The following is a 20639-nucleotide window of genomic DNA, read 5'->3' on the forward strand; positions in this document are numbered from 1 at the left end:
CACACAGCTCACCACCAATGTAAGAGCTGATGCTGGACTTTTAAAGAGAGATGATGTTGTATAACTGTAAAATAACCCTTAGCTCTTGTCATCACAGAATATGTATTTTTTTTCTTTTGTTTGTAGAGAGTTGTACTTTCTAAAGAATAATAAACTGATGGAACTCAGCATGAGTTGCCCCAGAGCTTCACAAATCATCAGAGTCGTTGCCAGTCAGTGAAAGGGTGCTTATGCCAAGATATACTGTACAGTAGTATACATGTATCTGATTGACTTTTGTTGGAATTATTTTGATGATTTGTGGGTTTGAGGCAAAACTCTTTGTCACCTTCCTTTTCTTACTTGTAAAGAGCAAAGAAATGTCTTTTAAGCAAAGAAGAATTATTATCACTAAAGAGGTGATTATTACTTGAGTTTTGCTTCATTACTCAGTTATAGTAGTCAAACACATTTTAAGTGTTACATGCTGTTACAGGTAGATGGATGTTGTTTATTGATGTATTTTTTACAAATGGGTACCCTTGTTTTTAATGTTTATCAGGAGAGGTGACTCTAAGACACTCATTCCTTTGTGTTCGGTAAGTGTAAATGTTGGGTTTAGAGAGCGACAGCCAGTCCCATATTACCCTTGTTGAGTTCAGTTGAATTCTTGTTTATCCTGAGACCATGTGGATGTTTTCTTTCCTCATAAACAGATACAGTATTGCCGGGTGGAACCAGTCAGAGCATTTTTACATGTTGTGCTTTGACACTAGCAAGATTGGTGTTGTTAATGAGCAATATGATGCTGTAAAGGGGGATCTGAGTCCTGCTAATTCTGCCTGTGGCTGGACAAGGCGCAAAGCATCATAAGTGGAGGGTATTTCAGGGTTGGGAGAGAAAAGACCAATTATGGAACAAAAGAGGAACACTGAAAAGGAAGTGATTTGTAGCTAAACCTCAGGCAAGCTAGAAGAGAGGTGTATAGGGCCAAGTCACTATCTGAGAATCCCTTGATAAATGAGTTTTAGTAGAGATGGTAAGAATGAGGTTTTTAGAATAAGTATGTGGATGATAGGAGAAAATAGGGCTGTTGTTGATAAACAGTGTACGGAGAATGAAGTTAGAGTGGTTGTCAGCAGTGAGGATTGCATCAGTGGGTTTAAAAAGTCATTGCTCACAGTTTCATTGTTTATCGTTTTGATATGGATCAACACTTATGTCCACGGTTGTACTCAGGCTGTCAGATTGAACAGTTTATAACAGTATCTTACGTGAGAGAGTTTATCAAAGTTTTCATGTAATATAGTAAAAAATATCTTAATTTTGCCTAATGGGCCATTAGCTGGTCCATCATCTTGGTAGTCACAGTTAGATAATAGTGGGTGCATCAGTCAGCATGATACTACAAGAGATGACATAGTGCAAAGTAGAACAGTTTATTGAAACTGATTTTTATTTAGGCATGACAGTTGTAATTGATTGGCTGCAGTGTACAGTAACTTGTAGACAGCCGACAATAGCTTGTTGGACACATTCACCACTTTCTTTAGATGACATGGGAATGACCTGCACCATCTTCCACATAACACTGCCTGTTTCCATAAATGGGAGGTGACTGTCATGATTTCAAGTTTTTTTAATGTAGCTTCTTTAGTTTACCTGAACAGTCATGGATTAAAAAAAAAAAAAAAAAAAAAAAAAAGTAGCTCCCATCAAATGAACAAGTTATACTCCTCATACTTCACTACAAAAGAGCAAAGTGATACACATCACATAATACGAGACAGTACTTCTGTCTCACACACACACACAAAAAAAATAAATGAATAAATGAATGGTCTACCGTGCATCAGCATTACCTTTAATCCCCAAATCAGTAAATTCAGAACACACTGGGCACTAACTCTGGATATCAATATAGAACAGTAGTTCAGGTACTTAGACTACAGTACATAAGTAAGTAGTGACTTTTTCAGCCCCACATGAGCACCCAGCCTGTTAAATATATATAGCTGCCTTTCAAATAATACAAAACAAGGTAGTGTGAATTAAGAAACGACACCCACAAAAATAATATTTCTGAGATTCAAGGACCCATATGGATATGCGAGGACCACACTTCGTTTTATCATCAACCTCCAACACCTTGTCACAAAGATGGCCATAGTCTCAGTCATATGTATTAAAACCACCAACAAGTTACAGTAATGACATCTACAGCAATGCTTAAAAAAAAAGAATAAAAGTTTCCAATTTATTCTAATATTTACTTTGTTATTGGCAGCATCACAGAAGGGAAAAGATGGAGAGCACAGCGAATACTTTCACAAGAAGGAGGAGATGCTTGGACGAGTGAGGCTTAAGTCTGGGGCCAAATGGAATCCCCCTCGTTCCCCATTCAACCTCTTCCAGGAGTCCCTCTACCATGACCCATGGCAGCTTCTGGTTGGCACAATCTTCCTCAATCGTACAACAGGTATATCCAGGCTCATCACTTTAGCATGAACTACCCAGTACATTTAAGTCACTGATAAGTATTGTATAATTTAAAAAAACTTTATGATATTTTTGCAACAAAGTTAGTGATACATAAAAGTTTAAGTCCAGTTTATCGAAAAATTGCCTGTTAGAGTGCTGTACAAGTAGTCATTATTATGGATTAGGGATGGCTTCCAAGATGTTAACTCTCTGCCTACATTTACTACTAGAAATTGGCAAAACTACCAAGTCAACTTTATACTTAGCACTGGAACTTTGACAATTTTTCTATAATTTACAGTGAAATTAATTGCAGACAATAAGTACGTTTTCGTTTTCGTTTTTAAAGGCTCCAACATGCTTGCATGTGTCGGCCTTGGTCACCTAATGGCGGCTCTCCACGCTGCACGATCCATTGCAGCCTCCCTGTTCAGTCCCTTAACCCTAAGGTCACACTTAATGACCTCGTCCCATGTCTTTCTCGGTCTACCCCTCATAACCCCACCCCCAATATTAACACTTCTCACCTTCCTCACCCAACTATCATCCCCCATCCTCTCCACATGTCCAAACCACCTCAATCTACCTCTCCTCATCACAACACCAATACACTCCAGTCCCATCCTACCTCTCAACTCTTCCATTGTAAACCCAGCCCCTCCAGGCCTTGGACGCAGGGACGCACTGCACATCCACCTAATCATTGTCATTTCTGTACGTCTGAGCCGGCGAATGTCTTCCTCCTTCACTGCCCAGGTCTCACTGCCATACAGCATTACACTCCTAACACACGCTGCATACAAAGACCCCTTAGCACGTAGGGAGAGCCCCTCAATGTCAGGAGAGGCAAGAGCTCCCTGAACTTCTTCCAACCACTTCTCACCCTAGCCACAGAGCTAGCTCCAGCCCCACCTCCAGCACACAACATGTCTCCTAAATAACAAAACTCTTCCACACACTCAAGAGATTCACCAGCAAGTTCAATTCTTTCACGTCTGACAATCTCCACCTGCTCACCCCGGCACGCCGTACACATAAAATCAGCATTATCTCGCAGTCTACCTCTGATACCACTACATCTCTTATGCACCCATTTATCACACACACCGCACAAGATGGAATTACTTCCCACGCCCTTGTGGCAAACTGCACATGGCCACTTTCCCTCGTCTTTGACAGTACCGCCACCAACCCTAGATATCATCACTTTTGTTTTATCTGCATTTACCCTTAAACCCTTTTGCCCCATACCATCTCTCCACTTCCTAAACCTTTCCTCCGCCTCCCTTTCATTCTCTGCAATCAACACCAAATCATCAGCATACAACAACTCCCACGGGAGTCCGTTTCTAAAGTCACGTGAAAGGGCTTCAAGTACCATGATAAACAACATGGGACTCAAGACTGACCCCTGATGCACACCAACATTCACGGAAAACTCATCACTCAAATCTCCATTCACTCTCACCTGGGTGTGAGCACCCACATACATGGCCATAACCACCCTAACCAGCCACTCCTCCAAGCCAAGCTTTCTCATTGCCCACTTCACCACCTCTCTAGGGACTCTGTCAAAGGCCTTTTCCAAATCAACAAAAACAAAATAAAGATCCCTTCTCCTACCAATATATTTTTCCTGAAGCTGTCGAACAATGAATATGGCATCAGTGGTCCCCCTACCTGGCATAAACCCAAACTGCATCTCATCAATATTCACTCTTTCTCTAATCATACCTTCTAAAACTCTCTCCATTACCTTCATTATCTGATCTAAAAGCTTTATACCTCTATAATTCCCTCTTTCCAGGGCATCACCCTTCCCTTTATACACATTTACAATTACACTCTTCAGCCAATCATCTGGGACAACACACTCATAAATAATCCTATTTATCAGGTCAGTGACTAAACTCACCCCTATATCGCCTGAGGCCTTCAACATTTCGGCAGTCAACCCAGACACACCTGCTGCCTTCCCCACCCTCATCCTGCCTATTGCCTCACTCACAGTAGCAGTATCAATCAAAGGCCAAGGGCCAGACACTGGATCTGCTGGCTCCAAACCTTCCCTGTCCCAGTCAAACTCCTCATTCAACAACCGGTTATAATGCTCTCTCCATGCATCTTTAATATCCTCACTGTTCACCACTACCCTTCCTTCATCATTCTTCACACACTGCTCACCTATGATATCCCAATTATCCCTCTTCACCTGACCTGCCACCCTAAATATATTTTTCCTTTCCCCATGATTTAGGTTATCAAGTAATTGTCTCTGTGACTCAGACTTTGCCCTGTATACCTCTCTCCTAGCCCTACGCTTGGCAGCCAAATATTCCTCTTTGCTACCACCCTTCTTCCATTCCCGGAAAAGCCTTCTTTTCTCCTTAATTGCAGCTTCTACACCCTCATCCCACCATGAAGTTACTTTATGTCTTGGTGGTCCTCTTGTCCAGCCGCATGTTACATCAGTAACTCTCAAGAAATTGTTCTTGAGGGCTCTGTACTGTTCATTAACGCCTCTGTCTACAGCTCCCTGTTCAGCCACCACTCTCCTCAACTCGCTATAGAAGGCATCCCTTACTACTTGGTTTTTCAGCTTCCATATTTTCCTCCTAGGTACATAAGTCCTCTTTTTCATCATTTGTTCTTTAAGCACCATATCACAAATCAGTAGTTTGTGCTGCTGCACACACTCCTCACTTCCTATAACTTTAACATCCCTCACTAACCTCCTATCGGCCCTCCTAACCAGAAAATAATCTATCTGACTGCTATTTCCCCCAGACTCATATGTAATTAACCTACTGTCTCTTTTCCTAAAATATGTGTTGCACACAATCATGTCCGTTGCCTCCCCAAACTCGAGTATCCTTTCCCCTTCTGCATTCCTTAGACCATATGCACAGCCCCCATGCACTCCTTCATAACCTTGTGCTGCTTCACCTACATGACCATTTAAGTCCCCTCCCAAAATCACTATCTCATCATCCCGCATACCACCCACTACACGTATTAAATCATCCCAAAATCTATCTTTCTCTGATTCATCCAATCCTGCCTGTGGAGCATATGCCGATATAATCACAGCTATCTTTCTTCCCAACAGAATTTTCACAACCAATATCCTATCGCTTACTCTCAAAATGTAACCTAATGAGGACTTATTGTACAGATTGAATTGACAAACAGCCCATTTCTGTATGATGTAGGATCTAATCTTTCTTGAGAGGTGAAAATTATTCTATGTTTTATATGTTTACGAGCTTACTGAAATATGATTTCTTTCTCCTGTTCCTTTTGTTTCTTTTTGTGCTGTTTCTCTTTTTAGTACCATGTCCTTTTTATACTGTTTCTTTTATTTTTGTTTCTGTTTTTATTGATGTTTCTCATTTGTACTGTTTCTTTATATGATTTAGTGCCATATGGTGTTTGGTGTTAAGAGTTTATTTTCCAATTCAGTTAGCCTAGTTACTGCAAGTTTTATGCATGCACTTGTACTGTTCTCTATAAATATTAAATGCATACTGCAAAGTTTTAACAATTCTCGTTGTATAGTAACTGCATTATTCTACAGAATGGTATTGCCATACATGTAATGTGCTTGAGTAAATGCATTGTTACTGTTCATGATGAAGAGTTGCAGAGGAGGAGGTAGTAGGTAAAAGTATATCATGGACACTCAAAGTACCACTCTCTAATCAAAATGTTATCTTTCAGGGGAGGAGGCTGTGGGAAAAAATATACTGTGGAAATTCCTGGAACGATGGCCCACCCCTGAGGCAACCATTAAGGCATCATGGCAAGACATTGCAGAGGTCATACGCCCCCTTGGTCTGCATGATAAGCGTGCCAAGATGCTCATACGCTTCTCAGGTTGGTGATGACTCTTATTGTGAAGGTATAGATCTGTCTCTTCTTCATCATCGTCATCAGAATCATTGTCATTGTTTTTGTTTTCACCGTCAGTGTCGTCATTGTTGTTGTTGTCACCATCATCATGTTTATCATTGTCATTGTCATTTTTGTGCTTCTTACTAAATAGTTTTCCCATCTTCAGGGTAGTGTACCTTTTTTTTCAGGATCATTATTTACCTCTTTCTTTGTTTTCAGTACTAGTTTCTATGTGTGTTTTTTGCTCAGTATATTCCTCCCATCTTTCTTTTGAACACCTTTCTTACATCCACCCTAGCCACTTTATTTATCTATTTACTTTAATTACTTGATGGAACTGCGTTACTTCCGTGACTTGAATACAGTACTGAGTTGTGGCTGCCTGAGAAGTCAGTGAACTTTAGTTATGAGGTCGGAATGAGTCATCTTGTTTACATGTCAGATAACAGGGTTACTCAGCAACAACAACAACAACAACCTTCCACTCTGACTACTTCTGGTCATCAACTGAGCTGCAAGGGGTTAGGGATCTTCATCAGGCTATATCGCAAGTGCTGTGGTTGCTACCCATGAAGGAAGGTGTTGTGTATTTTATTGTAGCTAATTCCAAATTATTTTAATCAGCTTAGGAGGGACCCACTTGTGGTGAAGAGGTTAGTGCTAATATTGTTTTTGACACTGTGTACTTTTTTTTATTACAGTATGTACTGGTACAATATTTCTGATGTTTTGAAAGTATTATTTTTTTCATCACATAGCTAAGGTAATGGTCCAGCTCTGCAATGTATCCTCTAGCTCTCCACCTCCATACGGTACCTGTACTTAATGTTGTGTATTTTCTTAGTCTTGGCTATGGATTAGTTATCTTTACAGGTTTGTTTAGCTTTTGATACTTGATGTCTTATTTTTTATTTTTTATTTTTTATTTATTTTTTTTTTTTTTCAGAAAATTTATATTCCCATTACAGGGTCGTTTCATTGCCCTTCTCTCCATTCCACTTCAAGTACTTGCTTTTACAAGTTTAGTTCCAGTTTATTTCTCAGGCTCTTGGTTTCTGATTCATACGTTAGAACAGGAAGTATGTGACAGTTACATATCTTAATTATATATTTCTCCTTTTAATTTCATTCATTCATCATCCAATCCTACGTTGCCCTATGAGGAGCGTAAGAGGCCGGGGCTAGGCAAGTTGGTCCTGACATTTAAGATGAGAGTGACCAGCCTCACTCATCCCAGAGTGGCAATACGTGAGCAATAAACCCCAACCATCCCTTGGATATAAACCTTCACCGGCTCAATGGGATTGGAGCACCGTAATTACCCACTAAACCACCACGTGCCAAAAGTTGGTTATATGGTTACCACCCAGCATAGTAAATGGTTTCCTTGTGTACAGGATACCATTTGGCTTGTCACTCAGTGTAGAGTCACCCACAGGCAGAAGGAAGAGGAAAGAATGAAGGAAAGAAAGACAGAAGAGGGAGTCTAAAGTCACCCATGGGCAGAAGGATAAGGAAAGAATGAAGGAAAGAAAGACAGAAGAGGATGGAAGGAAAGAAGGATGGAGAAGAGGAAAGGTCAGACACCCGAGAGCAGCACTACTCCGAGTGAGTGGCTGGTGAGCACCCTCACCCACCACAACCTCCATTTAATATTGCTGTTATACTCTTTTATCACCCCTTCACGATATGAGTTTAGTCTTATTCTTCATTTACTGTATTCCAGATTACTGTGTCTTTTAATTCATACCTTGTATAGGCAGACGCAAAAGTTCACCAAATATTTTACCAAATCTTAATCTCACTTTCCTTGTTGGCGTTGGCTAATATTCCTAAACTGAGTGAGTTGTGATATGTTTCTCTACTTGTAGAAGGTTCTCTTTGGTATGATAATTCAGGATGAAAAGTGATAGATATACCCAGAGTATAAAGTAGGTGCTGTTGATTCGTAGACTAACTTTTGTCTCTGACTACATCTATAGCAAATACTTGTAGTAAAGGTTATTGTCTGATCATGAAATAATAATAATTCTATTTTTTTCTTCAGAGGAATACCTGACCAAGGACTGGGTGTACCCTAAGGAGCTACATGGAATCGGTAAATACGGCAATGACTCTTACCGCATATTCTGCGTCAACGAGTGGCGCAAGATCCGCCCCTCAGACCACATGCTCAACTTCTATATTGATTGGCTGTGGGACAACCATTTAATTCTTGGACTGGACTAGTGGGCTGGGGAAGGAGGCATTGTTTTATGGTGTGATGTTGTAACGGGAGAGACTGAACATTTCAGAGAAATAGAAGGTGCGTTGTGTGAGTGTGAGAGATATTGTGCAAGTGAGTGCAGAAAGGAAGATTTCGACTGTGAAAAAAGTGGACAAGTGGCGGGTGCAGTTGTGGAGAATGTAATATAACTCAGTCAAAGAAAGATAAAGTTAGTTTGTACAATTGAGTAAGTGTAGATGTGGCTAGTAACCTCAATAGTCATATGGATCATGCTTGACCTCAGCTTAAGGAAGTGGTGGTTTTATTAATTAGTAAAATATCTACATTATAGGGATGGTTTCAAGCATGATGTTATATTTAGCATAAAATGCACACAGTGAGTGTGACTTGCACCGAATGAATGACTTGCACCGGAAGAAACACAAGGCTGACAAGTGTGCTGAATTGAATGACTTGTATCACAAGAATGATCTTACTTGGATTTTGATGATGATGACGAGTAGAGGTGTTACCAGGTGGACAGTAAGAGCAAAGTGTTGTAAGAGTTTGAATATTTTATGTGTCTGAAGAATTTACTGTACAATGTAGTTAAATCACAATCTGTTCTGTTTACTTTTTCTGAAGAGGCTTTAATGTTATTGATCTATGTTTCTAATATTAAGACAGTATGGTAACTTCCATCAGTTTTTGTTTCAGAGTGGCCCAATTGTGTTAGCACATTTCAGGTATGGAATGCAAGCTTTTGCTTTCAAGTATTTTTGTTAAAACTAATATAATAGAAGAGAATAGAGTACTTTTTATCACAATGGTAACAGCCTGTTCAACTTGACCATAATTATAAGTGTTTTCTGTACAGTCAGATTTAATATAAGGCTAAATGCCAAACATTACATGCCCAGTCAGTAGATTTAATTCTGCCCCAACTTAATACAGCACTTTTTTACTTTATTGTTATTGTTTTTGAAAGTACTGTGTGCATTTTCTTAGAGTGTGTTGGAGTGAAGATCGATGGTGGTATGTACAGTATTTGTTCACTGAGCAGATGTATTATGCTTTTTTTTTTTTATTATTAATATTTAGCAGCAGTGATTCCAGCTGTAGACTTTAGAGATACCGTTAGTGTTTACCAATATATTAAGGATTTTGTTATGAATTTACCCACCCCTTTGAAAATGCGAGAAATTAGGTTAGGATGTTAATATGGCCTTCATAGTGTAACGCATTGAGAAGATGATTACCGATGTGATGTTATTGGTATCGGTAGTGTGCAAGTATGTTAAAGAAAGATGTAAAGTATATTTTTATTTTCTCTCTCTCTCTCTCTCTCTCTTTATATATATACAGTAATCCCGCATATTTCGCGGTAGTTACGTTCTTGTAACCCCCGCGAAAAGTCAATTCCGCGAATACTCTATTAACAATTGAAAACTTGCACTTGTGTCCACCATGCTGCCCATCACACAGTCCATGTCCATACTGATTGCGAGACAATTCGCCGTCAGACAATTCCCCGTCAAAACATGGACGATTCCCCTTCAGAACAATTCGCACCCTGGACGATTCCCCGCCATTCTATAAATATACTAATCAATACTTTCATCAATATACTTATTATTAATTAATCAATACTTTAATAACAATATTTCAGGGGGATCCAGCAGTCTATGTTCAGTAGCGTAGGTTCTGGATATTATTTATTAGTTGCACCTTTAGTCAATAATTAACTTGTTTCTTCCTCGCTGTAGTCGCCTTTGAATTATATTCTAGCGTCACCCATAGCTATCTTCATTAATGAAGGCGAATTGTTTTGTGTTTGTTGTGACTGCGAATTGTCCCGAAACCTCCATACTCATCCCGAAATACCTTCTTACAAGATTGAAAGCACATACTCCATTATGAAGGAAAAACGTAAACACCGTACTGTAATACACAATTATCTACACATTTATTAACAAAACAGTACAAAATAAAAAGATGCATTAACTGGTGATAGCAAACACTCGCACGGTCGTTTCTTAGCTTGTCCAGTAACACAATTTTCTCTGCTAAGGTCATAACTTGATCGTTTTGTCACTTTGGAGTTCTTACTAATTGTATTATTAGCCTTTGGTGAGGCTGGCTTACGTCCTGGGGCCATGTGGAAAGCAAGTGGGAGGCAAGAGGCTCATATCATAGTGTGGTTACAACCACAACATCCACTTACGGCAGTCAGGCGTGGACTGAAGAATGCGGGACAGAGAGGAGTGTTGCCATATCCAAACAACGAAATTATGCTAGGGCAATGAAAAAATTATGCTAGATTGAGCATATTTGTTCCAAGTAAAAAATGAATTATGCTAACTTGAAGCTAAATGATAAAATTCTATACATATTCGTGCAACATATTAATTATGTATTGTTTACTATGAAAATATTAAAATGAACCTACATAGAGTAAGAGGATAAATATCGGTATCTACCCATGCTGCTTTTTCCCACGAAACTTACGTTTTTCTGATGGATTTTGATGTGATTCGTTCGATTTTGAGCATCATTTCCGTCGGAAATAACCAGATTTTGAGATATGACCCCCCCCCATCCCCCTGAAATAATGAGGGATCTTTGGGGAATCGGGGGTTATAGGGAGGGGGGAAAACACAGAAAATGGTCATTTCCGACTGAAATGAAGCTGAAAATCGAATGAATCATACCAAAATCCATCGGTAAAACCTAAGTTTCATGGGTAAAGTACAAAGCTCAAACTTATCCTAACCTAACCGAACCTAACCTAAAACCTAACCTAACCTAATCCAACCTAACCTAACCTAACCTAATCCAACCCAACCAAGCCCAAACTGAAAGTAACCAACTATTCAAACATCTTCTTACCTTATTCGTCTCTCTCTCTCTCTCTCTCTCTCTGATTTGTAGCTTTTATAAAATTATTCTAAAAATATTCCATTCCATTCTAAATTATGCTAGAATGATTCTAAAACTTCTAATATGCTAAAAAATATTCCAGACTCGAAAATTTGATCAAAATTATGCTAAAAGAATAAAATTATGCTAGATATGGTAACACTGGCAGAGGGGCCACGGGAAAGGGACAGAGGGTGGCGTGAGTTTACCGCGCTACAATTGGAAGCTGCGGGAATTTCAATTTTTTTTTTTTTTTTTCTGTATATTCAAGGATATTTTTTGTTGAACTTATTATTGCTAAGAAAATCCGCGAGAGGGCAAAACCGTAGACAAAAAATCCGCAAAAAATGCGGGATTACTGTATATATATATATATATATCATCATCATCATCATGATCATCATCATCATCATCATCCGGACCTCCTTTCCCACCCAAGGGCAGGGTGAGGAGTAGCAATGTCCAGACAGCTCAAAATTGCCCAATCCAATGAGCCACGCTTCCATTCACTCATCATTCAAGCCCCCATAATCCTTGCTTTATCGGATACGCCAAAAACATTCACCACTTTCTGTAGCTTCACATAATCGTATATATATATATATATATATATATATATATATATATATATATCTACAGTAGGTGTCACCAGATGCCTGTCATGTATATATCTATCTATCTATCTATATCTATCTATCTATCTATTTCCAGATGCCTCAATCCCGTTTGGGGTGGCCACAAACAAATCACCTCCACGTCGCCCTGTCCCCCGCCATTTCACTGCCCTGCTCCCAACTCACACCCCCCTCTCTCATATACCTCTCCACCTCATCCCTCCATCTCATCCTCAGCCTCCCCCTCCCTCTTCCCCCCTCCACCTCACTCACATACACTCTCTTCGCCAGATGCCTCAGTCCCACAATGGGTGTCCACAAACAAATTGCCTCCATGTTGCCCTGTCCCCTGCCATTTCACTGCCCTCCCCCAAGCTCACACCCCCCTTTCTTATATACCTCTCCATTCCTCCATCTCTTCCTCAGCCTCCCTCTCCCTCTCCCCTCCTCCAGCTTACTCACATACAGTATACTTGTTAATCTTTCTCTCTCGCTGTCCATCCTCTCCACATGACTAACCACCTCAGTGTATTTCCCCTAATGCTTTCTATCACATCCACATCCACACCACAATGCTCCTTCACTTCTCTCAATTGTCAGTCTGTCTCTCCATGGAACTCCGCAGACTCCTTTCAGATCACTCACTTCCACTAATCTCACTCGTGACTGTGTCCCTCCAACAAGGTTCAAGCTCCATTTCCATATGTTAGTGTTGGTATCACAATATCATGCAGTGGCTTTCTTACTTCCATGCTTACTTCCCTATTTCTTCTCACTGCTTTCAAAGAACCAGCAACCTTTCTTCCTTGTTGTACCCTTTCAAACGCTTCATCCTCCAAACTTCTATCCTTACTCATCACACTACCCAAGTACTTAAATGCACTTACATTTTTCATTTCCTCATCATTCCTCATCATCCAACCTCACTGTACATTCAGTGGCTTCATTTCTCTCAAAGACCGTAACATTACTCTTCCGTACATTCACTTCTAGATTCTGTTCCTTACACACTCTCCTGAACTCATTCACCAAGCATTACAGTTCCCCATCGTTTTCTTTTAACAATACAGTATCATCTGCAAACAACAATACATACAGTATCATCTGCAAACAACAGTACAGGAAGTTTCCAAACCCTGCCCTCTCTTATTAGGGCCACTCCAGCATCCACAGTTCTACCTTGTATCTCTTTTATAACCCTATTCATATACAGATTAAACAGCCATGGAGACATGACACATCCCTGTTTTAACCCAACATTCAGATAGTGAAATTCACTCAGTTCGCTATCCACATGCACTGCAGCCTTAGCACCCTCATACATACTCTTCATGGGTTTCAACAACTTCCCATTTACTCCCTATATCCTTAATACTTTCCCCGTTCCTTGTCTATCCACTCTGTCCTATGCTTTCTCTAAATCCATGAAGGCCGTATGCAACTTCTTTCCCTTCTCTAGAAACTTTACCACTAAAGATCCAAGGATGAATATCTGATCTGTACAATCTCTTCCCTTCTTAAAACCTCCCTGTTCTTCTCCAACTAATTCCTCTGTTATTTCCCTATCTCTGTCAGTAAGTATCCTACCATATACTTTGCCTGTTACACTAGGAAGACAATTGCCTGTATGTTTACCACACACTTATCTTTCCCTTTTTCCTTTGTACAGGGGAATAATTATACCTGGCTACCAATCCTCCGGGACTCCCTGCTTTCCTCCCAGGCCAATCTGCACATCATCCGTATCCATTCTACTATTATATCTCCCCCATGCTTCATCATTTCACCACACACTCCATCAGTCCGTGGGGCTCTCCCTATTTTGACTGTCTTCATTGTGTCCCCTACTTCCATGTTACTGATCTCTTCCTCTCTTCTCACCACCCTCCTTCTCCCAGCCATTCCGTAACCACTTGTACTCGCATTCTTTCATTCTCTGTGTTTAACAGTTTCTTAAAGTGTTCTCTCCATCTGCTCACTTCTTCTCCCTTATCCAAAATCAGTCCACTATTTTTATCTTTCACTCCCCGAGTAACTTCTTTATCACCCTTTCTAATTCTCTTTACCTCCTTCCAGAACATTTTCTTACATTCTCTTCACTTTACACTGAAATTCCTTCCAAATTTATCATCCACTCTCTTCTTAATCTCTCTCACCTCTCTCTTCCTTTCTACATATAATTCTCTCTTTTGTCTCTCAACTTTCCCCATGCCTCGGCGTACCATCCACTCACCATGTGCTTTCTTCTTTTGTGCCACAGCTTGCCTCACCACTTCATTCCACCAGGCTGTTCCTTGCACCCCCCTTTAGTCTTCTCTTCATCCCACACACCACCTCACATGCTATACAGATTTCTTCTGTGAAATTTATGCGCACACCGTCCACCTCCCCCATCTGCTTCCGATCATATTTACCCAGTTGCTTCTCCACTTCTCTTTTATAGTTTCCCTTTTTGTCTACACTCTTGCAACCTTTCTACCCTCCTTGTCGGGACCACTTCCTCCTGACCTTCCCTCCTTCTATTCCTCCACTGTATTTTAACCTTGACTTTCACCACCACCAAGTGGTGGTCATAAAGACCACTCCCCTAGCCCTCCCCTAACCTTTGTATGCTCTTGCATCCATTACATACTTTCTCATTGTGTCCACAGACACACACTCATAATCAACCATTGCCTTCCTCCATGTATCAAGTATTTATAAGAGCAGTGGTATAACAGAAACAGTCAGTTCCATACTGAATTGAAAAGATTGAATTGCAAGTAAAGCAGAGTACTTCAGTTACAATATAAGTTGCAGGAATTAGTTAAATTCATGCCTCTCACAATTAGCTTCAGTGTATTGTGATGAGTGTGTCACGTATGAATGAATTCCGTGGAAGAGAGGAAGGGAGAGGGAGGAAGGGGATCAGGAGAATGGAGGCAGGGAGAGGGAGATTAGGGGTCAAAGGGAAGAGGGGAAGGGTGCCAGGGGAAGGGAGGAAGGGTGTCAGGGGAAGGGAGGAAAGGGGGGTCAGGGGAAGGGCGGAAGGGAATCACGGGAAGGGAGGAAAGGGGCTGGGGGGAGGGAGGAAGGGGGCCAGGGAAAAGTCAGCATAAACAGTTTGATTTGATTTGAACCAAAATTAGTGGAAGTGTAAAGGATTAGGCAAGAATCAAGTTCTGTAGTTTGATTTTTAGAGCAGTCTGTTAGAGGTCAAGGTTACTGAGCAAAGTCATATATTGTTGACTCTCCTTGGGAGTGTGCAGCAACCATGACCTAGTTTGTATAGTTGGGTACCTTACTGCCAGGACTGATTAGACTCTGGTATGAAAATCTCTTCAGTGAGATTGTTTGTGGCTAGCAAGAATGAACTAGCACAAGATGCCATTGTGCTGAGAGGGTTGAAAAAGGTTGCTTTTAATCTTTTCAGGACAAGGGGCTTTATATTGTGCTGAAGGGGTTAATGTGCTGTATACTGATGCAGTGATATTAATGTTCAGTCATTTTATGGAGAAGATACACAGGAGATAGTGTATGCTGTGAAGTACCTAACATTGTATGGAACTTGGTTTGAAGACATGCAGTACATGTAAGGTTCAATTTAGCTGAATAGATCTTCTGTTTATTTTGTTTTTTTGTCTGATGATTAATCTGTAGTGTTTGTCTAGGGTGTTTTAAACAAAAGCATTGGAAAGAAGTCTTTGTTACAACACACAACATTTGTCCAGAGTGGTTGCAACATAAACATCAGTGTTTTTGTTACAACAGATCATTTGTCCAGGGTGTTGCAACAAAAACATTTGAACAAGTTTGCTGCAACACAGCATTTGTCCAAGGTGGTTGTAATAAAAACATCAGTCTTTGTTACGGCACGTAGCATTTGTCCAGGGTGGTTCCAACAAAAACATCTAATAGAATATTTGTTCCAGTCCATCTCCACTCCATGCCAGTTTGCCCTCCTTGTATTCCTCCATTTTTTCCATTCACCTTCTTCATAGTCTTCCTTTCCTCATCCTCTCAAGTCTCATGCACTCTCCAGAAGTTTGCAGTATTTTTCTGTCATCAAGGTTCTGTCTCAGCATTTGGAAGCTTTGGGCAGACAAGGAACTGTCAGATGCGATTCATTCTGTCAGCCTCACAACCATACACTCTAATATTTTACTATACCCTTCCACCGCCAAAGTTCTGTATCAGCATTTGGAAATCTTTGACACGTGGGGACTTAGTTTAGTAGAAGTGATTCATTTTCTGTCAGTTCACAACCACACACTTCTAAAAAATGCATTGTACCCGTTTACCATGAGAGTTCAGTCTCAGTGTGTGGAAGCATCTTGGATGTATAGGGGACTGATAGATTGTGTGTGTGTGTGTGTGTGTGTGTGTGTGTGTGTGTGTGTGTGTGGGTGCGTGCATGCACGTGCATTCAGATGTTGAATAACTTAAACTGTATTTTTGTGGGGTTATGAAAAATTCTCTACCATCTATTCCTTACCATTTTGTCTACATTTGGTACATTCATATATTGGGTTATTTATGTAATTTCATTAGCAATATTAGTTACATAAATAATGTCAGTATGTATGTTCTGTATGTATATGTTAATAGGTATGGAGAAGGTGCTAAGGAGCCAATATGACTGTGGGCATAGAACTCATTGTATTTTTGTTTCCATTCAATCCATGGTACAGTAAAACCTCGTTACATGTTGCACTTTCAGATGCTATATTCTTTTTCTGCTCTTAGGCCCTTGACCAGATTAGAGAAAGATTGTCTATTAATATTACCTTGATACCTAGAAAGCCAGTTTGCCAGTTCCCCCAGTATAAAGTTGTGCAGAAAAAGTGTTTGATACCAGTACTGTATTTTGAACACATTCTTGACTGATGAGGACTCATTAAAAGTTACCCCATTCCCTTTTCTTTGGCTGTTAATCCACAGTAAAGTACAAGGAAATTGCCTATTAAAGTTCCATGGGTACCAGGAAAGGCAGTTCGCTAGTTCCTCTCTGCCCTCCCATTCCCTAATACAGTATCAGTTGTATGGAAAAGTTGTGGTGTTATTGGAACACATCCATAGCTTAGGATACAGTACCATTTGTCTAGAAAAATCACAGATAAAATGATACAGTATGAGCTGTGTAGGAAAAATTTGTGGTAAAATGATTCAGTACTCTTTAAATAGAAAACTTTGTGATTAAATGATATGGCGCAAGCTGTGTAGAAAAACTTATATATCTAAACACATCCTTGGTGTAATAATGCCTCTGGCTGGGTCCTGGTGTCACCACCAAATGAATTCACCATACTGTGTCTCCCTTGCCACACCCATGATTGTATTCTAAGTCGCTGTGAAGATTTCATATCACCTCTGCCTTAGCAAAATATTCTGCACATTACACCTCAGTATCCTCTTAAATGTAGCTGATGGGAACTGTGTTGATATTAAAACTATATAAATAATCTACAAGAGGGTATTAAGGTGTACTGTGATATGGTAAATAAATAACTAAGGAAGAGATAGTGCGAAGCCTCATATGCTACCTAGAATGTGGTCTCCAGTTGTATCTCTGAGTATGCAAAGAATTTTATAGGTATATCTCCTTCAGACATTGTCTATATTTCTGCAGATGAGTAATTATTTTATGTAATTTAGTTTTAGATACTTAGATTTATATAATGTAGAGTTTTTCGGAAAGGAATATACAATTTGCACTAATGAAAGGTTTTTGCCTTGCGTAGCTTCTGTAGCCAGTGATGAGTCAAAGGAGGCCAACTATTATAGACATAATTGTATTTATCCCCAGTGGTGAGGGGAGAAAAAATATGATTCGTGTATTTCACGCATATCATTAACCTCTAAATCTAGTTGATGTCATTTTTAGTCTATTCTTGCTGCTTCCAGATGATTTTATTTAACTTAGGAAAGGCCCTATCATCCTGAAGGGGTATTTAGTGTTGAAGAGGAGCTTGCTTATGGTGGCACTGTGACACTGGATGGAGCAGCCATGATATCCACTTGGGAGTCAGACCTCCTTATATATCTCGGAACCTTGCTGTGGGAAGGACCCTGGTCTTATCCTGGCAAGGCATTGTTTACCACAAGGGAGTGCTGGTTCCCTGCTCGGTGTATGTACCGTACTGTACTGTACTTGTAGGCTGGCCCCATAGAAGCAGTTACATACCTGCAGTTGTTGGGTCTGCTCAGTAAAACAGACTGGTATTAAGCAATAACAATAACCCCTCCAGACTGAAAAGGCTTTCCTAAGCTGAACGTAGTCATCAGGATATGGCAGAAATAAAATAAAAAATAGGTCCTCTGGCCCAGAGAGTTAAAGGCAGTTCAAGGGGCTGGAGCTGGGGCCTGGAAACCCTTCCCTCTCATACTGGCTTAGGGATGTGGCAACCCTACAGCCTGTATTCTCGCTGACCAGAGTTTACGCAGCATTTCTTCCATTGTGATTTCGTTTGCACAGTACCATATATTGCACGTTGATTACCTCTTGTATAGCATGTACCGTACATCTTTCTGATGTCAATATAATTGCATCTGTAACACAAAAGAAAATATTTTCATGCAATAGTCAAAATAAGATTGGCAAGAAAGAAATATTACGAAAGCTCTGAAGTCAGCAGGAATACAACCCATAACTTGGTGTTTTGCAATCAGCCTCAAACCCCCCATGGCAAAACAGGAGGGGTACTTGTGTCTGTGACCTCCTTTCTCCTCTGATTCTTGTCCAAAGAAAGATCTCTCCACCCCATGCTAATGCTCTCAGGTTCGTATGACTCACTCGGATAATTAATTAAGTAATGTAGTATTAACTGGAGTAGAATACTGGAGTTCTCTGAACCAAGGGAGGGTTAACATGGGACTCTGAGCTAGAATGATGATGATGATGATGATGATGGTTACTGCTACATACAGTACAATATTGTCATGTTTGCAGTGTAAAACTTATATTAAGGACATCAAAAGAATTACTGCAATATAGGAAACTGTGTTCGTTTTAAGCTGATGTATATTTACCTGTTTGAATCAATTGGCCTTTTCTAGTACTGTACACCTAGATTGATCTGAGATGTATAAGTACTGTGTTGTAGTAAATTAAAGAGCTTATATTTTGCTACTTTGACCGTGTATTAGAACTGTGGAGAGGTGACTTGTACTGCATAAATTGATGACAGTCTGCCATTCCATGTCTTAGCAGGTTCATAATCACTGGCTTTAAAACTTGAAGAAATGTCATTTGTAAAATTATGTACAAATAAAGTTAGTTACATTTTACATTTTTACTTTCTTTGGAGACATGGTTCAGTACTAAGCAATTGCTGTCATTTTGGTCCCAGAATTACCTGAATGTGAACCTGGTGGACTGCTGGTTGAAGGTGCTCTTCCCTTGCAGTTCATGAACGATAGGGAGGATATTTAGGGAGTTTGGTATAACCAGGTAGTGGTTTTTCATTGCCACCCTGTGAAGGTGCCCCTTTCCAGCACCACTAATAAAATTTACGTAGCCTGTGTTTTAGCTGCCAACTTATACACACCTACTGTGATGATGTAGAGGCCTGAGGCTAAGTCCAGTACATTTAACGATAAAAGGCCAGTCTACTTCCCCTGATGGCATGACGTGATAACTTAGTCACCTCTTGGGGGTTGAACCTGTAGCCACTGCCAAGACTGGGGTGTTCTAACCACTGTGGTTAATTAGTTTGAAGGATTTAGGCCCATACACCTTGAAAGGGGCATTACAAAACTTGTAATTGGTGAAAGGGTATATTAATGAAATACAGTGGACATAGCATTGACATGATACAGAAGTACTATAATTACTGATTTGCTCTGTATAGGTATTAAGATGGTGGGAGGGTAGCATGATAGCTGAATACAAGGCAATATGGAGGCAGTTTGTTCATAGCCGTCCTCTGTAGGACTAATTAGGCATCTAGCTAGGGATGAATTTTTTTTTTCCTTTTTTTTTTTCTGGAAGCCATACCCCAATGTACAGTATAATACAAAGGCTCCTACAGTATTCTAAAACTTCCAAAGAATATGTCACTATTCTCTGCAGATATGTGATTAGCCATTTATAGTATTTCTTACTCTTCATTGTGGAGTCAAAGGTGTTTTTTGGGGAATATCATAGCTTTCCGTATATCCCCAAACCCTCTTAGATACTGTATTTCCCTTAACCTGTGAAACTGAACCACTTCCCCAGCTTGACTGCTGAGGTGAGGAGACTTATTTTGTTGAATTATAAATGATGGAAGAGTAAAGAGGAAGGATGGGACTGGAGTGTATTGGTGTTGTGATGAGGAGAGGTGGATTGAGATTTTCTGGGCATGTGGAGAGGATGGGGGATGACAACTGGGTACAGAAAATGAGAAATGTGAATGTTTGGGGCAGGGGTGTGAGAGACAGAGTGAAAAAGATCTAGGACAAGGTCATAGAGTGTGACCTCAGGGATAACGGACTGAAAAGGAAGGCTGCCAGTGATCGAGCCGCATGGAGAACTGCCATTAGGTGACCAAGGGCAACGCATACAAACCTGTTGGAGCCTTTATGGA

General features: G+C 40.2%; 1 protein-coding gene across 1 annotated transcript in view; it reads left to right on the forward strand.

The window, feature by feature from the left end:
• Positions 1 to 9301, forward strand: part of LOC145405805 (uncharacterized) — a 30740-nt gene extending 21439 nt beyond the window's left edge. Inside the window, exons 7-9 of the mRNA XM_080277043.1 lie at positions 2267 to 2458; positions 6181 to 6336; positions 8402 to 9301. Of these exons, the coding sequence (XP_080133169.1) occupies positions 2267 to 2458; positions 6181 to 6336; positions 8402 to 8583 (530 nt within the window). The 3' untranslated portion in view covers positions 8584 to 9301. The remainder of the gene's footprint in view (positions 1 to 2266; positions 2459 to 6180; positions 6337 to 8401) is intronic.
• Positions 9302 to 20639: the final 11338 nt, after the last annotated feature.

This window comes from Coenobita brevimanus, chromosome 68 (assembly GCF_032717465.1).
Source record: "Coenobita brevimanus isolate Jiangsu-jjx chromosome 68, ASM3271746v2, whole genome shotgun sequence".
Classification (NCBI taxonomy): Eukaryota; Metazoa; Arthropoda; class Malacostraca; order Decapoda; family Coenobitidae; genus Coenobita; species Coenobita brevimanus.